The sequence below is a fragment of the Delphinapterus leucas genome, chromosome 2, assembly GCF_059928025.1.
Source record: "Delphinapterus leucas isolate spDelLeu-1000000601 "Yukka" chromosome 2, BTC_Dleu_Yukka2, whole genome shotgun sequence".
Taxonomy (NCBI): domain Eukaryota; kingdom Metazoa; phylum Chordata; class Mammalia; order Artiodactyla; family Monodontidae; genus Delphinapterus; species Delphinapterus leucas.
This window is the reverse complement of record NC_143130.1, coordinates 153,338,668-153,360,691: the sequence shown is the minus strand read 5'-3', so window position 1 is coordinate 153,360,691 and position 22,024 is coordinate 153,338,668. Positions and strand designations below refer to the sequence as shown.

Genomic DNA, 22,024 nt, shown 5'->3' with positions numbered 1-22,024 from the left:
CTCTCCGTGTCTCGGATAGAGAAGATGGAAAAACAACAAAGCAACTTTGATTACTTGGGTTTTCTGGCTCCTTGGATTCTAGATAATTGAGTGTTTTCTGGTTTTGGAGGTCACTTTCAGAAGCATCAAGTACAGGTCAAAACACAAAGCAGAGGGCAGGATAAAGATGAAAAAACGTGTATGAGTCCAACTCAGCTCAGAGCTTGAGTTTAGCTGAGGTTCCAGCTGCCACTCTCCTCGCATTCGTTTGTCCCTGACCAAGTTCATGGCTATATCACCCCCAGTAATCCCTGTAATGGGCTGTAATCCTGGGGGGGGAGCTGTTTCTGTTTATTAAATGGCCAACCTCTGAGCCACAAGGAGTATGGCCAGTTGTGGCTTCTCGCCCTGGCAGCTGATGGGCCACTTTTCTGTTTTAAAAACCAGGAATCTTCCAGGATAGAGAATGGAGATAGCAGGCAGGGGGTGGGGAAGAGGTGATGGGTGCTGGAAGCGAGGGCCCCTTCCAGGTCATGAGCTCTTTGAGAGCACAATTCACGTGCGTGCTGTGGGTTTGCTATCCTTGAGATCATAACTACAGTTGAATAGGACTTCGATGTCATTCCAGGGATGGTGCCATAGTTACAGCTGCCCGTGATGCCACCACTGTGGACCACTGAGGCGGGATGAGGAGATCAAATGGGGACAAAAGGCAGAAGGTGGGGAACGAACAAGGCAGAGTGGGCATCCCCTGACGGTCAGGAATTCTCAGGGCTTCATCGGCCCCAGTGTCTGGAGCTGGGGAAAGACTGCCGCAGCTGCTTGTTTAGAGACCCTGTCCCCTCACTGTGCCCCTCCCCCCGCATCTGTCTTCTGGTTAGAGTTGTGTGAAGCGGAAGACAATTTGGGGCTTATTAGTGTCCCAGCGAGACATGTAACTTGTGTTGCTGGGACCCAAACAGCAAGAGTCTTAGCAGCAAACTCCAGCCGAGAAAAGACTGAGGAATTGTCTCACCTAATTACGGGGAATGGCCCTCTTTGTGTTTGCGATTCGGTACGGTTGTCCGATCGCTTTTGATCGCTTTTCTCCATTTGCTGGCTCAGGCTATGCTGGAATTGTGCTAATTAGGAGAGAAATGGACAGAGTGATCCTGTCAGCCCTGGTTACTGGTGGGGACAAAGCGGAATATTATTCTGAGGCAATGTTTTGTGAGGGCCCTTCTTCCAGGTCTCATTAGGAGGAAGGGGCCCACAGGAGGGGAAGGTTCCAAATGCCTGGCCCGTCTAATGGAGCATTGGGGTGTTCATGTGCTAATTAACAGGTTCTGCCAGCATTCGGGAGCCTCACGGTGCACCTGGTGCCACCTGAAGCCCCCAACCACTGCTGCTCTGGAAGAAAGTGTTGGGCACAGGGTGGGAAGGCCGGTGGCCTCTTTAAGCAGAGTCAGGGACACATCCCCAAAGTGCCCCAGAGCCTAAAGAGATGGGAGAAGTCAGTTACTGGCCAGTCAGAACTTCATGCACTGGGAGAGACCACTCATTGCCCACTCTTTGGGGCTGGGGGGGTACAAGGTCCCTCTGGTGAAATGAAGCCCATGCAAGGGCAGGTAGTCCTGTAGTTCTCAAAGAATGAAGAAAACAGAAACTGCAGAACATAACCAAATGCTTGGAGATGGAGTTTGTGCAGAAGTTGAGAGCCAGTATGAAACCCTGTTATCTGATCCCTGGGACCATCACCGTGGCCCACTGCCCATTTCCTCCCTTCCTGCTCTGCATTTACCTTCCTGTGATGCCTTAATCCTGGAGGAAACAGAAGGGACCAGAGCATACCACTGAAAATGAAATTCCTTGGCTTCATTATAAAGCCCTTACGGAAGTCCAAACACCCTTCAGAAGCCACAGGGGCAATGGAATGACTTTCACCAGCTTCGTTTTCACTGCTCTGATTTGGGTGAGTTCAGAAGACAGAGGAGCTAAAATAACCTGCAGCCAGAGGACCAAAAACAAGGAGCAGTTAGCAGTTGTCCATTTAAAAAAATACAATCAGTAGGTAACAAAAAGATAAATTAATGATAGCATTTTGATATCAATGCAAGTGATAGCCTGTGAACTTCTACTGCTCCAACAATGAAAAGAAAGCCAAGCAAATCAGCTGAGGCCTAAAACCTGAGAGACAGAAGAGAGCAAGAAGCAATGAGACCGTTGGTGAGAACAGCTTAGAATAAGAATGTGAAAATGTGCCTCCAGGCACCAGTGCTATGCTTCTCAGGACTGGTGCTGCTCACAGGCAACAGATGCGAGGCATGGATGGTATTTGGAACAGCAAAAGAAAAGAGAAGACAAACCTGTAGGCAAATGATACTTATTTATGCGAAAAATCATCTCTAAAGATTTAGAGCAGCATACTTGTCATGCTGTACCTTTTCAGTCAATCAACCAGCTATACTTTTCTAGATCAGAGAAATCTACTGTCCACCCAGATGTCTTCTTGGGGAACAATGCTGAATCAATGATGCTAAGCAATTTGCTTTCCTTAAACGGGAATGTTTTTTCTAAAAGGGCATGCTCTGGTCTGGAGCAGGTAAACTATCAGTGGGTGAAAGCAGTAGTACTGATTAGCACTTCCTCTTTAGTTCCTGAACAGAGTTGTAAAGAAACGCTTACTAACGGTTTTCGCAGGTGGCAGAGAAATATTTGTTTTTGATCTGTCACGTTTAACTGGAAGCATGCAAACAGGTAGGTCATGAACCCCCAGTTCAAAGAAGACACTGACAAAGAACTAGATGTGTGGGAGACAGCCACAATCTCAGAGAGCAGATAATTTAGCGGGGCAATTAAGACATGTACCCAGATGACTTAAATATAAGGTGGATTGTAGTAATAAGAGTCATAAGAAGGTATACATAAATGCTGTAGAAATGGAGGGGGAAGGATTATGTCCAGCTGGATCATGCGGGGTTTACAGGAAGGATAGGTTGATGTGTAGGAAAAGGATGCAAGACTTTCTAGGAACTCAATGGCAAGAACAAAGGCATGTAAGTGAGGAATTGGGAACTGTTCGGATTAACTGGAACAGAGACTTCATATACTGGAGAGAAAGGAAACCAAACTGGAGGGTTGATTAGGATTAGATGTAGAGAGTTTTAAATGCCAGGATGATGGATCTAGACTTTATTAGTAGAGGAGACGAGGTATTAAAGATTTTTAAACACTGTTTAGGGAGTTGAGCAGTAATGAGCTGGGTGGCTGGTAGGACACAATGGCAGCTAGAGACCATGCAGTAGATGACCATAGAGCCCCACACCACCCACTGTGATATTAAAGGGAAGATAGTGGGTCATCTGCCATTATAGTTGTGCTTTCTGACGAGGTCTATGCTTTAAATGTGCAAGTTGGCCTTTTGAGGAAAAACTCACTCTCCTATAAAAGGGAAATATTTATTATGATGACACAGACACCACCATATACAAAGTACAGTCCTCTAACACCCTGAAATACATACATGCACACATTGTACATAAATTTATATTATCAATATAAAAATACATCATTAACATCTCTAAGGACGGCAAATACAAAACCAATAAATATCACAATTCTAAAACATCTACTTACATTAAGTGCTGGTGAATAAGATGACAGTAAAAGGAAGAGGCCAAAGCAGACCAAAAAACCAACTACATAGCTTCAGTTTACAGACTGGAGTTGGTTTGGGGGAGGTATCCCAATGTTCTCCATATGTTTCTCAATTTCCCCAAGCACTTAGAAGTGCCTGACGTCATCAACTCTCAAAAACAGAGCAAAGTTAGAATTTGACATTATGGCACTAGTTTTTGCACACACCCCTTTCTCTCTCTCTCCCCATCTTTCACACTCTTTAACCGCATTTAAGATAAAGGAATGTCAATAATAAGCTTTACTTAAAATCAAAGCCTCTATAGCCTAACCTTCTATATAGCACCCAAGCAGAATGTTTTCCTTCTCATACTCTCCTTTATGCCTTGTGTTAAATTCCACCCCACTTATCAATAGGTAAAACTGCATGGATGGTCAAATGGTGCAAATGAGAGAAAAACCCAACCTTAACTCTAGCATGGGAAACAAGGCAGAAGTGTCAGAAAATGGTTAATGAACCAGCTATTAAACTGAATAGTTTTGTGCCCTAGCAGACACTCGGGACCAAAACCTTGACCACAACATTCCTTGTGTCCAAACACCAACACACTACTGCCACATGGATGTCCTTTTCATAAAGTTTAGGAAACCCCATGTGCTTCTACAAACAACAGAGCCGGGGGCTGGCTTATAAGACAAAATAAGGAGAACATGTATAATCAATTTTACGCATGGGCTAGATTTTCAGGTTTTAACATAGAGACAGATAACTGGCAAAGAGCTCCATAAGAGTTGTAAAGTCAGGGAATTCTCTTTTTCTTGTGTGTGTGTGTGTTTCTGTCACATGGGTGGAATATCTAATCTGTGCTGTGAGATGGGACAAGGGGGGCAAAACATTGCCACCATTCCACAGCACATTCCTTTAAGGTCAAGCAGAGTTTCTAGTTTTTAATCAAATGGGAACTCCTGCAAGCAGTCCCCTTCTCCTATCTTTCAGGCCATACTGACTTTCTCACTTGAATCTGTAACAGATTAACTAGAACTCAAAAGTCCTTTCTGTTACCTTTAAGTTGGTCTGGAGGTCTAGAACCCAATGCAACCCTACATATATGCCTTTCACTGTACAAGCTAATCCCAGGAGGGACCTGATTCACAGGGGTCCCCTTCCCTGGAGTCAGACTGATGGTGGGGGCTGGGAGGTGGGGAATGCAAGGCATTGGGGGATGGGACTCTCTTGAGAGATGTAGAATTTTAAAAGCATTTCTCCAGCTGGGGATTCCTGGAACCTAGTATACAGTGGTGAGCTTGCAGGCCAAGCTGCATGGTCTGGTCCAGAATCTAATTGGTCTCTGGTCTCCTTGCATCATAAACACCTCCTAAGAGATCAAGTACAATTCAAAAGAACTTGTCCCATCAACACATCTCAACTGACTTTGCTATCACTGAATCAAATCAACTGTAAGATCCTGGAGCTCCAGAATCATTTCCGGAAACGAGAAAGCAGGACTTTGACCTTTAAGAATGATATACCTTCTGGTGTTACCAACATCCGAGGCTGAGACGGTCACAGTCTAGAAGCTGAATGAATAACTGCACCACTGATCCTTGGATAGAGCAGATTCTTCTCTTGCCGCCGAATGTCCTCAGAAGCGCAGAGTGCCAGGAGCAGGGGAGAGGGTCAGTCCTGGAGGTGCACCCTCCGGCCTCTGGGCAGGAAGCAGTGAGGTGCGCGTCATCAGAACTGCACAGGGAGGGAAGCACGGTTCCAGTCCCCAGGGCATCCTGTCCACAAGCAGCTGCTACTTCTTGGGCTTCTCCAGAATGTTGAGGAATTTCCCCCGTGTCATCTCTCTGGCTGGAATCACAAAGCAAATGAAAGATAAATGAAGACCTAAAATCTGAAAAAGCGTTCACAGGAAGACTTAATTTAAGAATGCAGATTGATTTAAATTGTATACAAAGTTGCTACCATAACAGATTCAATCTCTACTAACCTCCAAAATGGGAGAAAAACAAACCACTATTGACAACAAACTGTACAAAACTGTTCTGAAGTTGGTAATTACTATAACGCGCAGGCCAACTGGGGAAATCTTTATCATTTACCCTTGGGTTTGCTCTTGGAGGCTAAAATCCAACCAAGATTAGATTAGAGTCTTTTCTGGATTGTTGGTCTCTGGACATTTATAATCTCAAATCAAAATTAGAGATTATTTACCCCATCTCTCAGCAGTGGTAGTCCCTGGATACTGTAATGTAACAGAGTTTATATTCCCTCAGTGCAGTTCATCTGTGGATGGAGTAATAAAGTAGGGTGTATAGAGCTTTGGTCTTCTCTCTCTTGGCATTGTCAGTCCTTAGATATTTAATATAGCCAGGCAAGGTTTATGTGTCTTTTTCTCACTTTCAGCACCATCAATCTTTGAATGCTGTAGTTACAAGAGGGTTTATACAGCTACTTTCCTACATATGAGGCTCTGAAATGAAAGTAAAACATTTCTCAGTTACAAGACCCACTCCAGAAGCCCCCCATTTTAGCTCTGTCAAGCAAATCCTCAAAAATTGTACGTGGCATAACCCCCTTCATCCTCATCCCCATAAGATCATCTTTTTATGTCTCTTAAATGGATGTAACAGTGCTGAAAGCTTCCGATGGCTGGCCTCGGGGCCAGAAGTCTTCTGGAACCATGCAGTGAACACACAGCAGGCTATGGTGCCCTGTGGCTTCCAAGGACATATCTCCATCTTGGCCAAAGGAGTGAGGTGGCTAGGGAGGCACCTGCAGGGGTGAGAAGGACCTTCACCCTAGCCTCCTTGCTTCCCTTCCCCGGTGCAGAGCAAATGGTGCTAGATGAATGGGCTCCCACTCCCCCACCCCACCATCTACATTGAATAGTTCTTGGTTTATTTGTACAAGGAAGAAATAAAACAATACAAATTTTGTAACCAGGAAAGCTTTTGGTAACTGCAGTCTATACATTCCCCATCTTTCAGAAGTTCCAAAGCTCCAACAAAGGGAAAGGAAATCCCATTAACTAGGAATGGAAGCCCCAGCGTTGGGCTTGTCTCATGTGCCCTCAACCGTACCCTGGCCCAAATCAAACTGACCATTCCTTCCTTAGTGGGTTTACGCCAAATCCCATACATACAAAGTTCCTATAAGACTTGCAATTACTTGTTGATATACTTGTCTTCCTCCATGGAAGTCGAAGAACTGAGGGCAGAGATTGTGTTTTATTATTCTTTTTATCACCAGCACCTAGCATAGTGCTGGACCCGGTATCTGCTGAATAAATGTTGGCTGGATGAATGATAATATAAAAAAGAACTAGAACCAAGTAGGAACAGAGTAAAGTTAGTTTCCTTCCATTTCACAAACAATAAGACTTGTTAGTGACCCTCATTGCTCCATTCTCTACATTGTGGGATTCTTTTAAAATTTACCTTGCTTATTCGGCAAGAAAAGTCATTTCCCTTGATGGAAGTAGTGCCAGATTCATGGAGAGATCCAGGGACAAGGACTAACTACTCTAGAAGAAATCCAAACAAGTATTTTATTGCCCAGGGGAAGGAGCATGGATTTCTTTCAGAGAACACAGGATCTGAATGCAGTTTAAGTTCCAACTCTAATATTTATCAGCTGGGCGAGACCTTGAGATGGGAAAGATCTCTGCGCCTCAGTTTCTTCATCTGTAAAATGAGTAGCATATTAATGCCACCTGCCCCGCCCTCTCGGGTATTCAGCCATGATCATGCTTGGTATAGTGGTATTATTAACACAGCGCCTTTCAGAGGAGGGTAAGTAGTCTATTGCTTCTCTTGCATGCAGTATTTCCTAAGTGAATAAGTGAATGAATTGTGATAAGGGAGGCTAGCAATCTCGAAAATCCCATTCCTTGGAATCTTTTCCCTCAGCCTGATCTATAGGAATTGACTTATACTTTTGGCCAGAGTGGGTCGCATCATTTATTCCTACTTGGATAGGTTTTCTGCCTACTCTCCAGTGCTTATTAATGAATTTAAACACAGTATCAAATGATCCTGCAAAGTGGCTAGAAGCAGGTGCTCTGGAAATCAGACTTGAGTAATACAATGCTCGGCTGGGTAGAACAGAGCCCTGTTCCAAAAATCCTGGGCCAGGAGCACTGTACTGATCTTACTAATTATTTCTGCCTACTGTCCTTCATGTCCCACAATTCTTTGCTCTTTTTTTCCCCAAATGGGAGAATGACCAATATTTTAAGGCTTAAAAATTTACAAGACCCAATCTATTCGAGGGATCAAAAGGATTTAAAAGGAAAAAAAATGGATATTCCAAGTCTCTCAGTGGCAAGCGCTCCTTGAATTTAACCAATCCTTTTTAACAACCCCCCTTCCACTCAGTCATTCCTCCCCCTTCAACCTAATCTAAGTACACAGAGCTGCAGCAAACCACCGTAAAAGTAGAAGTATTTCAAAAGACATCATCTTTTACGTGGGAGGGGTGAAAGTTTTCCTACTTGCTGTTCCTATATAGGAGATATACGAATTTGTGACATAGCTAGCTGCTCCCTAAAAGAGGGCTGTGCCCTATAAATCACATCCTAAGCACCAACCCCTTTTTGTGCACAGAGAAATTGCTGTGAGTCAGGGGCTGCTCCAGAGCACATGCCCTCCTGTTCACTTGTCATCAGAGATGTTAACATCTCTGATTAATTCATATACCCCTTATATTATTCCTCATCTCTTTATCCTTGGCTCTCCTGTTCTACTGCAATGTAAAGATTCTTACCGACCTGCTATAGTAATCACCACCCGCTAACTACACACCCCCCCAAACCTAGTGAAATTGTTTAGCGATGCCAACCGCGCTTTTAATTTGCAAGATATCAGACACAGAGGTAATTTATACCAACATCTGTTCGTTTTTGACTTCTGAAACAAACTCACACATGCTGCTACAAAATCCCATTAGGAGTAGGGAGACAGCCTTCTGCTACTATTCTGTATTCCTCTTCTACACAGACACACACACACACACAGACACACACACACACACACACACACACACACACACACACACACACACCCCTTCCAGTAGGGTTTATAATGTAAATGTGTTTTACTAAAAAACTCCCACCAAGGATTTCAAATCTCTTTGGGAAAAAACCTTTAGAGAAATCTATGCTTGCTGACAGAGGACAGTAAGGTATTTCTATGTCTTCCTGCCTAGTTCCATCCCTTCTTCCCAACAGTTACCACTTGGTGTAATTCTTGCACTAATGACTAGGGTAAGATTACATACTCTTCAGCTTGGCACTTCCAATTCCTGCCTTCTCTCCTGCTTCTCTTTTCCCACAATGTGTTAGAAGACGATCCTGGGGACCATAAAGTTGCTAGAGAAAGTTTTATCTGGAGTTAACACCATTTCTTAACTATTTTCTGGTTCTGGATTGATTCTCTAGGATTACAAGATTCAACAGGAAGGCAACACTGCTACCACAGTCGAATCACTATGCTCAGAGGGATCCACTGGTCATCAGCCACCAGTGTATGCTCTGCAGAAGAGAAGCATGACCTCCACGTCAAGTCATGATTTACAGGCCCTCCTATGCTGGGCACAGACCATAAACTGAGAAAGTCATAGTCAAGACTCTCACCAAAGGGTGAACATGTGAACTGCTGCTGAGTGTGGGACAGGGGACACATTTAAAGACAGCAAATGGATAAACTATAATCAACTTCCAGGTTGATGCAGTTTCTATCACCCCTTCATAGTTTCCCTAGGGCTGTCAGGTTCACAGCAGCTGTAAAGACCTGGGTATACTTTAGAGAGGTCAAGGCTGAAGGGAGGACTCCATCCTGCCTGCTGTGAAGGTGGTGTGTGCTTTAATGTAATCTCTTCTTTAGACTCTCCAATTCCGCCATCCTACATTTAGCCTTGCCTCTGGCTCCCTTTCCACAATGACTATCCCCAAACTGTCTTCTCTGCGGTAAATCTTCCGGTGGCTGGTTGAAAAAGATTCAGTGGTACAGACTGATTTCTCACCAGTGAGGGCATGAGGGATTACCAGAGGCACCCTGGTTAACGAGATTGGGTGCAGAATCTCTCACGAGACCAGCCCTCTATGCCAGGGCTTTGCACCTTTCGCCCATGACATATGGGTTTCATTATAGAAAGATTTTCCAGATTATAACTTTGAGGCAACTGCCTGATAAAATTCTGCTTGGCTTTAATATAGGGAACAATGTAAAGATTAAGTAACTTTTAATGAAATGGAAGAAACTCATAGCATTTGGTTTGCAGTTCCAATGCAAACCACTTTAAATATTTATATTGTGCCTCAATATAATTAAATCAATATAAATAAAAACATTAGTGAGGCGGATGGTTCTCTCATATCCTGAAAAGCAACAACAGGCTGTTTAGGAGACTCTGAGTGGCCAGGAAACAAAGGAGACAGCATAACGCTGTGAAAAGAGCAGGGCATGCATGTATTTATTTATTTATTTATTTATTCATTCATTCATTCATTTATTTATTTTGGCTGCGCTGTGCAGCTTGCAGGACCCTAGTTCCCTGACCAGGGATTGAACCCGGCCCCCCAGCAATGGAAGCGTGGAGTCCTAACCACTGTAACACCAAGGAATTCCCAAGAGCAGGGCTTTTAGCATTGGACAGGCTTGGATTCAAACCCCAGCTCCTACACTGAGCCTGAACCACTGTGGGCAAGTCACCCAAGTCATCTCTCTGTGTTTCAGTCACCTCATCTGTTCAAGATGGGATTAATACAAGGGTCACACAGGCATTCTGTAAATGCTAGCTACTGTATGACTCTTTCTTTCATGTCAAACAAGAAGTTTATTTAAGCAACAAGATACTTGATGGGAAAATTATCTAGGATTCATTTCGTTTAGAGTAATTTATCCCTGCTTCAAGACAGGTTGCCTTACACGTAACAGCTATGTACAAAAAAGTTATAAAACTGCCCTGGGTTTTACAGTGATAAAGTGAAAAACATTAAAATTCTCCAGTGGAACAAGGTATGCAAGGATTTTTGTTTGTTTGATTTCTGTTGAACAGTGAGAGCAAAATAACTTACTTGAATATGAAAGACAAGGACTGGATGAGCACGCCACTAATGGAGAGAGGGGGGACTATTACAGAACCAGAATTCTGCCCCAGTTGTTGTCAAGCAAAACATAACACTGGTCATTTAGCTTAAAAAAAAAAAGCCAATATGCTTGTGTACACCAGTTACCTCAACTACAATAAAGATGTGAGGAAGGGGTATATGAAAGAATAGAGAAGTCCATACTGTAGTAGTCAGGATGTGGGAGGCCCAAACTGCAGTCTTCTAACTGCGAAGGTCTTCTTGGTCTGTGGGAACTGAGATCTGGAGTAAAGAGCAAGTTCCCTTCATAGCAGACACCTCCTGTCTGCTGCTGGAACACACTGACGGCATCTTGGCTACTATAGTATGGATTTCTCTGTTCTTCCATGTACCATTTCCTCACTCCTTTACTGTACTTAAAGTAACTGGTGATGTACACGAGCATATTCCCTTTATTTTTTTTAAGCTAAATGACCAATGCTATGTTTTGATCGACAACAACTGGGGCAGAATGCTGGTTCCGTGACAGCGCCCCCTCCTCCATTAGTGGCATGCTCATTCAGCCCTTCTCTTTCATAATCCAGTAAGTTATTTTGCTCTCACAGTGTGTCTGTTTCATGAATTGGCTGCCTATTAAACTGGAATCTGACCTACCTCATTGACAAACCCTGTCATTCACAGTAAGCCTTCATTAGTGTACTGAGTGGCGTATGCTTAATCTTAATCTGTGCGCCACAGAACGGTCCAGCCCCGCCACCTTCAAATTAATATGATCATTGTTCTTAGCCTTGGCTCCTTCCTTGGGTTTTCCATCGGTCATGAGAAACAACAGAGTCTCCGCAGCTGCCATTTCACAAAAGAGAAAAGGTACCAGGTCAGTACCGAATGCGCACACAAGCAGCACCAGGAGTGGCAAAAAGAGGATGAACTATTTATTTTTTAAAGGCTCTCAAATGTAAAACAAAGGGAAACATGCCTGACTTGCATCTGTGTAACACGTATACTCTGGAGGTTCAAACCTGGGTGCTAGTTAGAGGCAGCGACCTTCCTTAACTACACCAGCAGCTTCTTCTAGCAAAAAGGAGCACATAAAACCCTAGTTCATTTGGTTTAAATCAATGCGCTAAAAGGTTATCTATTTAACTAGATTTATAGAAGGTGTTTTGTAGAAATGATGCCATTTGTTATGATTACACTTTTGACTTTTTTTTAACAATTATTTTTTAGTTGAAGGCATTCTAATTCCGCTGAGGGACCTCCTAGTCATGAGTGTGTGCTATGCAGAAGAGAAGCATGAAGGGGATGGATGAATAGTTAAGTTAGTCACATACAGAGCCTACCTACTATGTACTAGGTATTAGGGAAAATTCAAATAAATGAGAAGTGGCCTTTGAGATGGAGCTATCTAGCTGTTCACAGATACCTTAGTACATCAGAGGAGAACAAAGGAAACCAATGTGATTTACAGTGCTGATTTCTCTCTCACAGGAATGAGAAAGTCTTCCTGTCACTCCGGCATAGGGCCGGCGTACAGCAGAGCAGTTCCAGGCAGGCCCCCAGACTGAGATTCTTCACCATGCTCCAGTTCAGACCTCCACAAAAACCTATCACTAAGTGATCAATAATTCAAGTCAAGGACTAAGCACTTTATAATGCCTCTGATATGAGAGTGGCTGGGGCCACTGTCAAGAGCAGAAGGTGCTATGAACTGAGCATGGTGTTCCTGGATGAGAAGGAACTCTCTTGGGACCTCATTTGAATACTTGGCGGCCCTCAGAAAATGGTGTAATTGTAATATGGTCTACTGACCATTCTCAGTCAACTCTTGTGGGAGAGTCCACTCAACATAAGAGTTTATGGTAGAGGGACTTCCCTGGTGGTGCAGTGATTGAGAAACCGCCTGCCAATGCAGGGGACACAGGTTTGAGCCGTGGTCCAAGAAGATCCCACGTGCTGCAGAGCAACTAAGCCCATGCACCACAACTACTGAGCCTGCACTCTAGAGCCCGCGAGCCACAACTACTGAGCCCGTGTGCCACAACTACTGAGCCCGTGTGCCACAACTACTGAAGCCCAAGCGCCTAGAGCCCGTGCACCGCAATGAAGACCCAACGCAGCCAAAAATAAATAAATTAAGAAAAAAAGATTTTATGGTAGAAATCTCACTTTTCTCTAAAATATATAAAATCAGCATTTGAAGGCAGACAGAACAGCCTTAGGCTTTTGCCCAAAATTCTTTGAGAATGAAATAATATCTAAGAAAAAAACAGTCTGGATGCTACATCCATGACCAAACTATCATTGACTATGAAAATCTTCATCCTAAGAATTCTCAGAAAATCCTTTTCGGGGCACACTTCCCAGTTTCTCTTTCTATTCAGTGTCTTGTCTCTCTAACATGACTTTTTCTTCTAAAAGAGTGGGGTGTCTAAGAACTATGTTCTCTCCCGTGAATTCAGGAAAAGATAATTTTATATCAAACATTTTTTTTCAATTCATAGCAAGGGCCACTTCCAGAGAATGTTTTATCCAAGAAGTAATATAAAAAAGAAAAGCCAGGACTCAATGTACAGTTAAATGCATTTGGACAGTTCCAATATGGAAAATAATTTTAATGGCTTTTCACAACAGGGGGAAAAAAGGACAGAAACATCCAGCCAACAGATTTATTCTCAGAATATAAACCATCAAGCAGGAACATAAAATACGGTAAGTGTCATCCATGATGCCTGAAGGCTGAAAGAAGTAGAAGAATCTTAATTGTCAGGTATTTGAAAAATGCTGTATTCAGGTGAAAGCCTATGTTTCTCCATCAACTCTCCTTGCTCTGCCCTCTTTCAAGAGCAAAACAAGACTAGATTTCAAATATTCAATCCTTTTTATCACCCTTCTCCCTACTAAAAAACAAACCAAAACAATAACAACAAACCCCAAAGATTTGTGTTCAAGAAATGAGACCTAAAAACTTCTTATTTGTATTTTGTTTCCTCTTCAGAGGGCCTCACAGGCCTATTTCACTTGGTTCCACTTCCAAAGGTCAACTCAGTTGAACGAACAGCAATGAGATCAAAGCAATGGATTAATACACTCGGGGCAAACTTTTACTAAATACTCCTAAATTTTTGCAGAACATTCATTCACACTTCAGGGCCTTCACGTAGTACTACATTGTGGTGAAACACTTATTGTGACCAAAGGCTAGTAGCTTCACACAGTCTTAATTTCCTCATTCATAAAGTGAGTACAGCAATAATAATCTATCCTGTAAGGTTAAGAAAGAACTAGTCAAACTGATTTCATCAGGACACAAAATATTTTGCCCCAAGTTAGAGTAATTTATTCACAGGCAATATCCCACTCCCAGGAAAATCAGACCAAGATCACAGTATAGATGAATTTCAAAGGACTTGGATATTAAGAAAATCCTCCTGCTTGGAACATCCCCACCTCAAGGTGCTGGCAGCAGCAAACGTCTACAGAGGATGGAGGCCCCAGCCTTCTTGACCCACAGGGCAGGGAAAGAGTTACATCTTCACACTGTGAAGCCAATAAAAACCTCTCTTGATTATAATTTAGATAAGAACCACTGGATTGAATAATAATGTCTGAAACTCCCCTGGCTGTTTCACCTTGAGACGTCCATCACTGGGTTAAACATGATGCTAATTGCATTTGGATTGATTAATTTCTCTCACTCCTGTCTATTCGAATAACGCTTAACAAAATAATCATAGCACCCAGAGCCAAATCTTTTCCGTCAAAGGAATGAAGCCATCAGAACAGGCAGAGATGAAAGAAATGAAGATGACCCGTAATTACAGCTACGGTGATATCATTACCATATTATACGAAATGAGTGTGGGGGGAGGGGGAGGAGAGGGAGGAGGGGCTGAGATTATTTATTTTTTTTAATGAAACGCTACGATCTAAGAATACAGATTTGATATCAAGTGGAACACAGAGAAATATAGAACTTTAAAAAAATACAAATCTTGCTCATGAAATTGCAAAATCCGACAAACACTGAGGCCCAAGATACATCAAATGTCTTGGGCTGTGAGCAGGTATTATTCATGCCACTATTTTTTCACCACAATATCACTTTGCTTATGACTTACATGGAGATAGAAGATGCTGTCTTGATACCACAAGCACTCCTATAGTTACTAGAGAATTTTTCTTTAAGCCAGGAAATAAGATCATTTTATTGTAATGTTGTTAGAGGTGGCCTTGTTTGTAAAATTAGAATCTGACTTTTAACTGCAGGTAGTTCCAGTTTAAGACACCAAAGAAAATGTCTATGAATCTTCACGCATGGTTCATCAGACAGTAGTATGGACTTAACTCACCAGAAAGGAAGAATATATTTCCCTACTTTCTTGTTGTTTGATATGACCTTTTAATATATATGATATAGAAAAACCTATGATCGCATAGGATTTGAACTTTGGTCTCAATCTATCACTTATTAGATGGTGATCTCCAGTAAATTATGTAGGCTCTTTGTGCCTCAGTTCCTTCATCTGTAAAATGGGGGATTAGTAGTACCTACCTGAGTGGGTTGTATGAGACTTAAGACAATACATTTAAGTCCTCAGTAAGTGCTGGCACAAGAAGAAATTTCCCCCTAAGATTAATTTCATGGCTATTTACAGAACCTTGAACATGTTTTTGTTTTTGTTTTGGTCAGTCTGCGAGGCATGCAGGGTCTTAGTTCCCTGACAAGGGACCTAACCCGCACCCCCTGCAGTGGAAGCACCACGTCTTAACCACTGGCCCGCCAGGGAAGTCCCTTGAATGTTTTGGTTATTTCATTTAATGAAGTTATTTCAAATAGACACTGTAAAGTACCTTGAATGTAGATTTTAACAAATATTTGTGAAATAAATAAATAGGATACTTAGAAGGTGCATTATTCTAATAGGCTAGAAATATCTGGGGGATATTGTTGCTACAGTATTTTATTTTTAAAATTTTATTTATTTTTTAACACCTTTATTGGAGTATAATTGCTTTACAATGGTGTGTTAGTTTCTGCTTTATAACAAAGTGAATCAGCTATACATATACATATATCGCCATATCTCTTCCCTCTTGCGTCTCCCTCCCACCCTCCCTATCCCACCCTTCTAGGTGGTCACAAAGCACCGAGCTGATCTCCCTGTGCTATGCGGCTGCTTCCCACTAGCTATCGGTTTTACATTTGGTAGTGTATATATGTCCATGCTGCTCTCTCACTTTGTCCCAGCTTACCCTTCCCCCACCCGTGTCCTCAAGTCCATTCTCTAGTAGGTCTGCGTCTTTATTCCTGTCCTGCCCCTAGGTTCTTGCTACGGTATTTTAAACAGAGAACCATCACTAAGTTGAAAACAATAAAAACAGATACTGAAATTGTTTTACTTAGCTTGGACAAGAAGACATGTTTTTCTATTTTGTTATATAACAAATACTCCCAAAGAAAACAAGCATATGTATTCTGAATTTGTAATCATTCAATAGTAAATGTGAACAGTGCTTTAAAAGAAAAAAAACAAAACACTGTATTTCTGCCAGGTTAAAACAAGAGTCTAAACCATTTACTATGTTAACTTGGTATTCTCTGCTTTCTTTCTGGTTAAGAGAGGCAATGTATACAGTAAAAAGGATTTCTCTTATTTGGCTTTGGAATTAGATGGGTCTAGCCTTGATTCAAATCCCAGCCCCCCTCCCCCCCATTTACAGGTGTAAGACCTTAAGCAAATTATTTTTATGAGCATCAGTTTTCTCATTCATAAAATGTAATTATAAAATAGACTTTGCAGTCTTGTGAGATAAAATGAGGTATGAAAATCCTTTATATTGCCTGGCATATAGTAGGAAAGTCTATAAATGGCAGCGTTAATCATTTTTTTAATCTGTCAAATCTCAGTTCAAACATCACCTTTTCAAAGAGGCCTTCTGTGGCCACCCTATCCAAAGTGAGTCCTCTTGGTTACTTTCTTTCATATCAACACATTTACTTCCTTCACAGCACTTACCAAAATCTGAAATTAACTTTATTTCTCTTCATGCTCCTTGAAGTTCTACAGAGCCTCCTGCTCTATCCCCAGCAACTAGAACAATACCAGGCACATGGGAGGTGGTCAACTATATATCTATTGAAATAATTTATTCATATATGAGGAAAGAGGAAATCTGCTTCCTTTTCAATTCTTAATTCAATACTGTGCATAAGAAATTTTTGTCCTAGTAAAATTACCTATGTTTTTGACCCAGCAATTTTACTTCTAGGTAGCTACCCAAAGATACACCAGCAAAAATATTAAATAGAGTATTCATATTCTTATTCATTTCAGCACTATCTGTAATAACTGAAGATTGGAAACAACTCAAATTTAGGGAAGGGACTCCATACTACAGAGTACTGTGCAACTGTATGAAGGAATGAAGAAGAGACCTATATATTGCTATGGAGCCATCTCCAGAACATACTGCTGAGCGGAAAAAAAGCAAGGTGCAGAACACTATGTATAGTATATTACCTTATGTGGAAAATTAGGACATGGAGAAATACATAGGTATATTTACTTATATTTTCAAAAGAAATAATGGAAGGATAAAGTTTAGTATTTGTTTTTACTAATAAAGATGGTTACCTAGAAGAGGAAAAAGAGAGGGGGTAGGATAGAGGTGGAAGGTAGACACTTTAGATGCACCTTATTTTATACGTTTTACTTTGGGACACCATATAAATATTTTATACATTAAAAAATTCATTAAATAGAAAAATGGCAATCTCTAAAAGTGGAAATAAACTGAAAATAACTTGAATCTCTAAAATTTGGCAATAACCACACAGTACAAAAGTTTAAATAATTCTAAAGGACATATTCTGACTATATATCCCTACAAGTACATAGCCTAAAGATATAAATGAGGCACAGAGAAATCTTAAATTGCATTCAGCATTCTTGTTGTTATATGTAGTTAGTTCTTTTGATGCTAGTCTCATTGTGGGTTAAAACATAAATAATTATGTTAGTTATTAGAAGTCAAGATTTCCAGAGTAAAAGACATACTATTATACAATCAAATACATTGTATATGAGAAAAGAATCTAAAAAAGAATGAATATATGTATATGTATAACTGAATAACTTTGCCGTGCTCCTGAAACTAACATAACGTTGTAAGTCAACTAAACTCCAATAAAATTAAAAATTAAAAAAAAACCGAATACATTAAGTTAAAACCCTTAAACATCTTTTTTTTTTTTTGCGGTACGCGGGCCTCTCACTGCTGCGGCCTCTCCCGTTGCGGAGCACAGGCTCCAGACGCGCAGGCTCAGCGGCCATGGCTCACGGGCCCAGCCGCTCTGCGGCATGTGGGATCCTCCCAGACCGGGGCACGAACCCGCGTCCCCTGCATCGGCAGGCGAACTCTCAACCACTGTGCCACCGGGGAAGCCCCCCCGCTTAAACATCTTTAATTTCAACTGGGCATATTGGTAGGAACACAATTTCTTTTTCTCTTAAAAAACAAAACAACAACAACTCATTTACCAACCCTGTCCATGGAAAAAGCCCAGAAGCAATGACAGTCCAGTACCAATTAATACTCTTAGTACTTAGATTTCTACTAAAACTAAGATTTCTACTCCCAGGGTTCCTTGGAGAAATGGATAAGATTCTAAGTCTGAAGTAAATGAACAAGGAATATCTTGACACGCTGAAAGGAAGGAAGTTACCAAAGATTACTAGGGTCATGTCAAATGACACAGAAGTCAGCATAAAGGTGTGTCCACTAACTAAAGATGGGACAGTTTTGAGTGTCAAAAACAATAGTGATTATAGTGCTTAGAAATACATTAAATAGTATTTTAATGTATTATATTTAATATAATATTAATATAATGTATTATATTAATATAATGTATTATATTAATTACATCAAATTAATATTATATCATAATACATTATATTAAATATATTGTATTATATTAAATTATAATACACTAGTATACTGTATTATATTTAATATATTATATTTTACTATAATATTTCTTAAAAGCCCTCAGTCACTTCAACTCATTTCATGTTCTGAAAATTGGTAAGTAAAAAGGGGAGAAAATCAAGCATTTTTTCTGGCTTTCCTCTTTGGACCACATTTCAGGGAAACCAAATAGTTGCTGATTTATTAGAATAGTAATCATCATCATTATTATTCTTATGGAAAGAATGAGACTGATACCACCCAAACCCACTGATCTTCACTGAAACTGGGACAAATGAAGGTCCTGTGTTTCATACGCAACAATAGCAAGTACACTTATGAAGCATTCTTGCCAAAAAGACTGACTCCGAACCCACTTTATTCTCTAACTCTACTAGATTACAGGAAATTTGGGGGAAAAGAGGACCATGTGGAATGCTACCACCATGAGAAAAATCATCCAAATTTAAAATGTGGGAGATCCTCCTGGACAAACAACCCAGTTTCTTCAGCAATTAAATAGCATGGGGCGGGGGGGATAACCTAGAAGAAGAAGAGTGTGCTTATAGAGAAGATTAAGTGACTGAAGACTGATGTCAATCAAATGCAATGTGTAGACCTTGTCCAGATGTTGACTCATACAAACCAACTGTGAAAAACACAATTTTTAACCAAACTGGACATGGACTATAAGATGTTACTAAGGAATTATTATTTTATGTTGTTTGGTGTAATAATTGTGTGTTTTTTAAAGGCCTTCTTGGTTAGAGATACATACTAAATTATTTATGAATGACATGGTACTAGGATTTGCTTTAAAATACTCCAGCCAACAACACAACCACAACAAAAAGTGTGATATAAGGGGGCAGAGATACAACAAGAATGGCAGAAAGTTGACAATTATTGAAGCTGGGGATGGGTACGTGCAGTTCATTATAGCATTCTTTCTAGTTAGTATATGCTTGGAAAATCTCCATAGTAAACAGAAAACTTCACCAAATGCTTCTCTGGAAATACAGCTTTTTCTCATTATCACTACATACCATAATACAATGAAGAGCAGGCCAGGGAACAGAGATGGGGATAATTAATTCTGCAGAGGACTTGGAAATGGATGGACAGGAAAAGCTGTAGAAAGGGGGTGACTTTTCATGTCATGAATGTTTATTTCCATTGTTAAATTCTTTGGATGAGGAACAAATTACACATGACCAAACAATCAAAAGCAGATTACCTATTTTTTAAACTCTACCAAATCTAACTCAGGTTAAGCCTAATAATAATAAGCTGCTGCCTTCCAACCTTTCTTATTTAAGATATCATACAGACAAATCTAAGAGCACAATTTTCAATTTATTCATAAAATAGCTAGGAGGGAAGCTCTCTGGTTCAACATTTTGCTTCTAAAAAATTCTTTGGGAGGTGGAGAGAATGAGTCTTTCGTCACTCATTTATTTATTTATGTAAATTTATTTATTTATTTATTTATTTATTCTTGGCTGCATTGGGTCTTCGTTGCTGCGCGCAGGCTTTCTCTAGTTGCAGTGAGCGGGGGCTGCTCTTTGTTGCGGTGCGTGGGCTTCTCATTGCGGTGGCTTCTCTTGTTGCAGAGCATGGGCTCTAGGTGCGTGGGCTTCAATAGTTGTGGCTCGTGAGTTCTAGAGCACAGGCTCAGTAGTTGTGGCGCATGGGCTTAGCTGTTCCACAGCATGTGGGATCTTCCTGGACCAGGGCTCAAACTCATGTCCCCTGCATTGGCAGGCAGATTCTTAACCACTGTGCCACCAGGCAAGTCCAAGTTACTCATTTATTGAATCTTATCATAAAAAGCTTTAGGGTTGCTACAGCAGAAATTAACACATTGTAAATCAACTATACTTCAATAAAATTTAAAAAAAGAAAGCTTTAGGGTTGGTAGCAAGCCTAACTTTAAGGCTGAGGCCAGTCCAATAGCTAAAAGGAATAGCCTAATCTAAACAAAGTTACAAAAGGAATAGCTTAATCTAAACGTTCACTAGTCCAGTTAACTTTCAGCTAGTTTTTCCTCATACTATCAACAACTGTGAATATAAATGACCTCAATAATCCTACTTCACTTTGATCACTCTTTTACTTCACAGATGACGATTTATCCAATTTTAACACAAATTACTTGTTCTACCCGATAATTTGATTTTTAATTGTTGGCATTGTGGTTTCACATATGTATGGTTCATGTTTTCAACTTGACCAGACAATAAGTTCATCAATGGTAGACACTTTTAAAGATATTTTCCCTAAACAGACTTGGAAAAAATACCCAATATATAGTATTTATCCAGTAAGGCTTAATTTAAAAATCCTCTTTTTCCTCTAAAATAATGTAGTAGTACAAATGTACAACAATTACTGTCTTCACTTGATTATGAATTTCTTTTAAAACCACATCACATCAAGGTAAGAACTTGATCGTATGACGTGTCTACTTAGGAAGTCATATTGAGATAGGCTGGGACCTGGGACCTTTTACCGGAGTGCTTGCACCTGGACTAACATCTCTTTGAGTGACAGAATACAAAGAAACTATAAGGGACTAAAAACAACTGCACACGTGCACAGTTGGGGCAATTATGATCAACAGGATTCAAAAAGGCCACAAACCAACTGCCATTTCTGAGGTGCTGAGAGCAAAAGCAAGGCACTGTGCAGGATCCCTGTACATAGCACCACTAAAGGGGTGGGCAGATCACCTAAGCTACACCTCCTGCCCAACCCATGGACCCACCCCTGTTGTTACCCCTTTTAAGGACCCAAGCAGCTCCTCTCAGAGAAAGAGCAAGAGTACCTGTCTCTTGTTTTCACTCCCTTGTACTGCAGCACGAGCCCCAATAAAGCCTTGACTGGATTCTCATCTGGCCTCTTATCAATTTCTATTGAATAAAGAGTCCAAGGGCCCAGGTCCATAACAATATGGTAGTGGTTATTTTCCTTGTGAGTAGAAATTACAGCTAGTTAACCTTTTTTTCAAAATATCCAGTTTTGATGTTTCTGAAAAACCTTATTTACAACATTTGTGAATTATTAACATAAAAGAATTAGAACACAAAAATATCCACAGCCAGAAAATTATATTATACTGTGTATAATAGTCTGCTTCATTGAAACTCCAGAGTTTAACCTATACATAGTTAACATAATAATAGGCATGTACTGAATGAAAAAAACACTCTTTCATTGATAGTACAGGTCATAATTTAGGATCTTAAAAACAACTTATGTGTGATCAATACGGCAAAATATAATAGAAGGGGAAATATGGTTAGATACTATATAAACATTTACTATAATGCTTAATAATTAAAGTTAAAATATCTTTTTCATTA

The 22,024-nt window shown here is 40.7% G+C and overlaps 1 protein-coding gene across 2 annotated transcripts in view; it reads right to left on the bottom strand.

Moving 5' to 3' along the window:
- Nucleotides 1-5,276: 5,276 nt before the first annotated feature.
- The window catches only part of LIN52 (lin-52 DREAM MuvB core complex component), a 117,826-nt gene continuing 101,078 nt past the window's right edge, over nt 5,277-22,024 (bottom strand). The window contains exon 6 of one of the 2 annotated variants that reach the window (XM_022576571.3): nt 5,277-5,449. In XM_022576571.3, the coding sequence (XP_022432279.1) occupies nt 5,394-5,449 (56 nt within the window). In that variant the 3' untranslated portion in view covers nt 5,277-5,393. Of the gene's footprint in view, nt 5,450-5,817; nt 6,072-22,024 lie in introns of those variants that run through there. The other variant, XM_089907950.1, reaches the window with a different exon arrangement.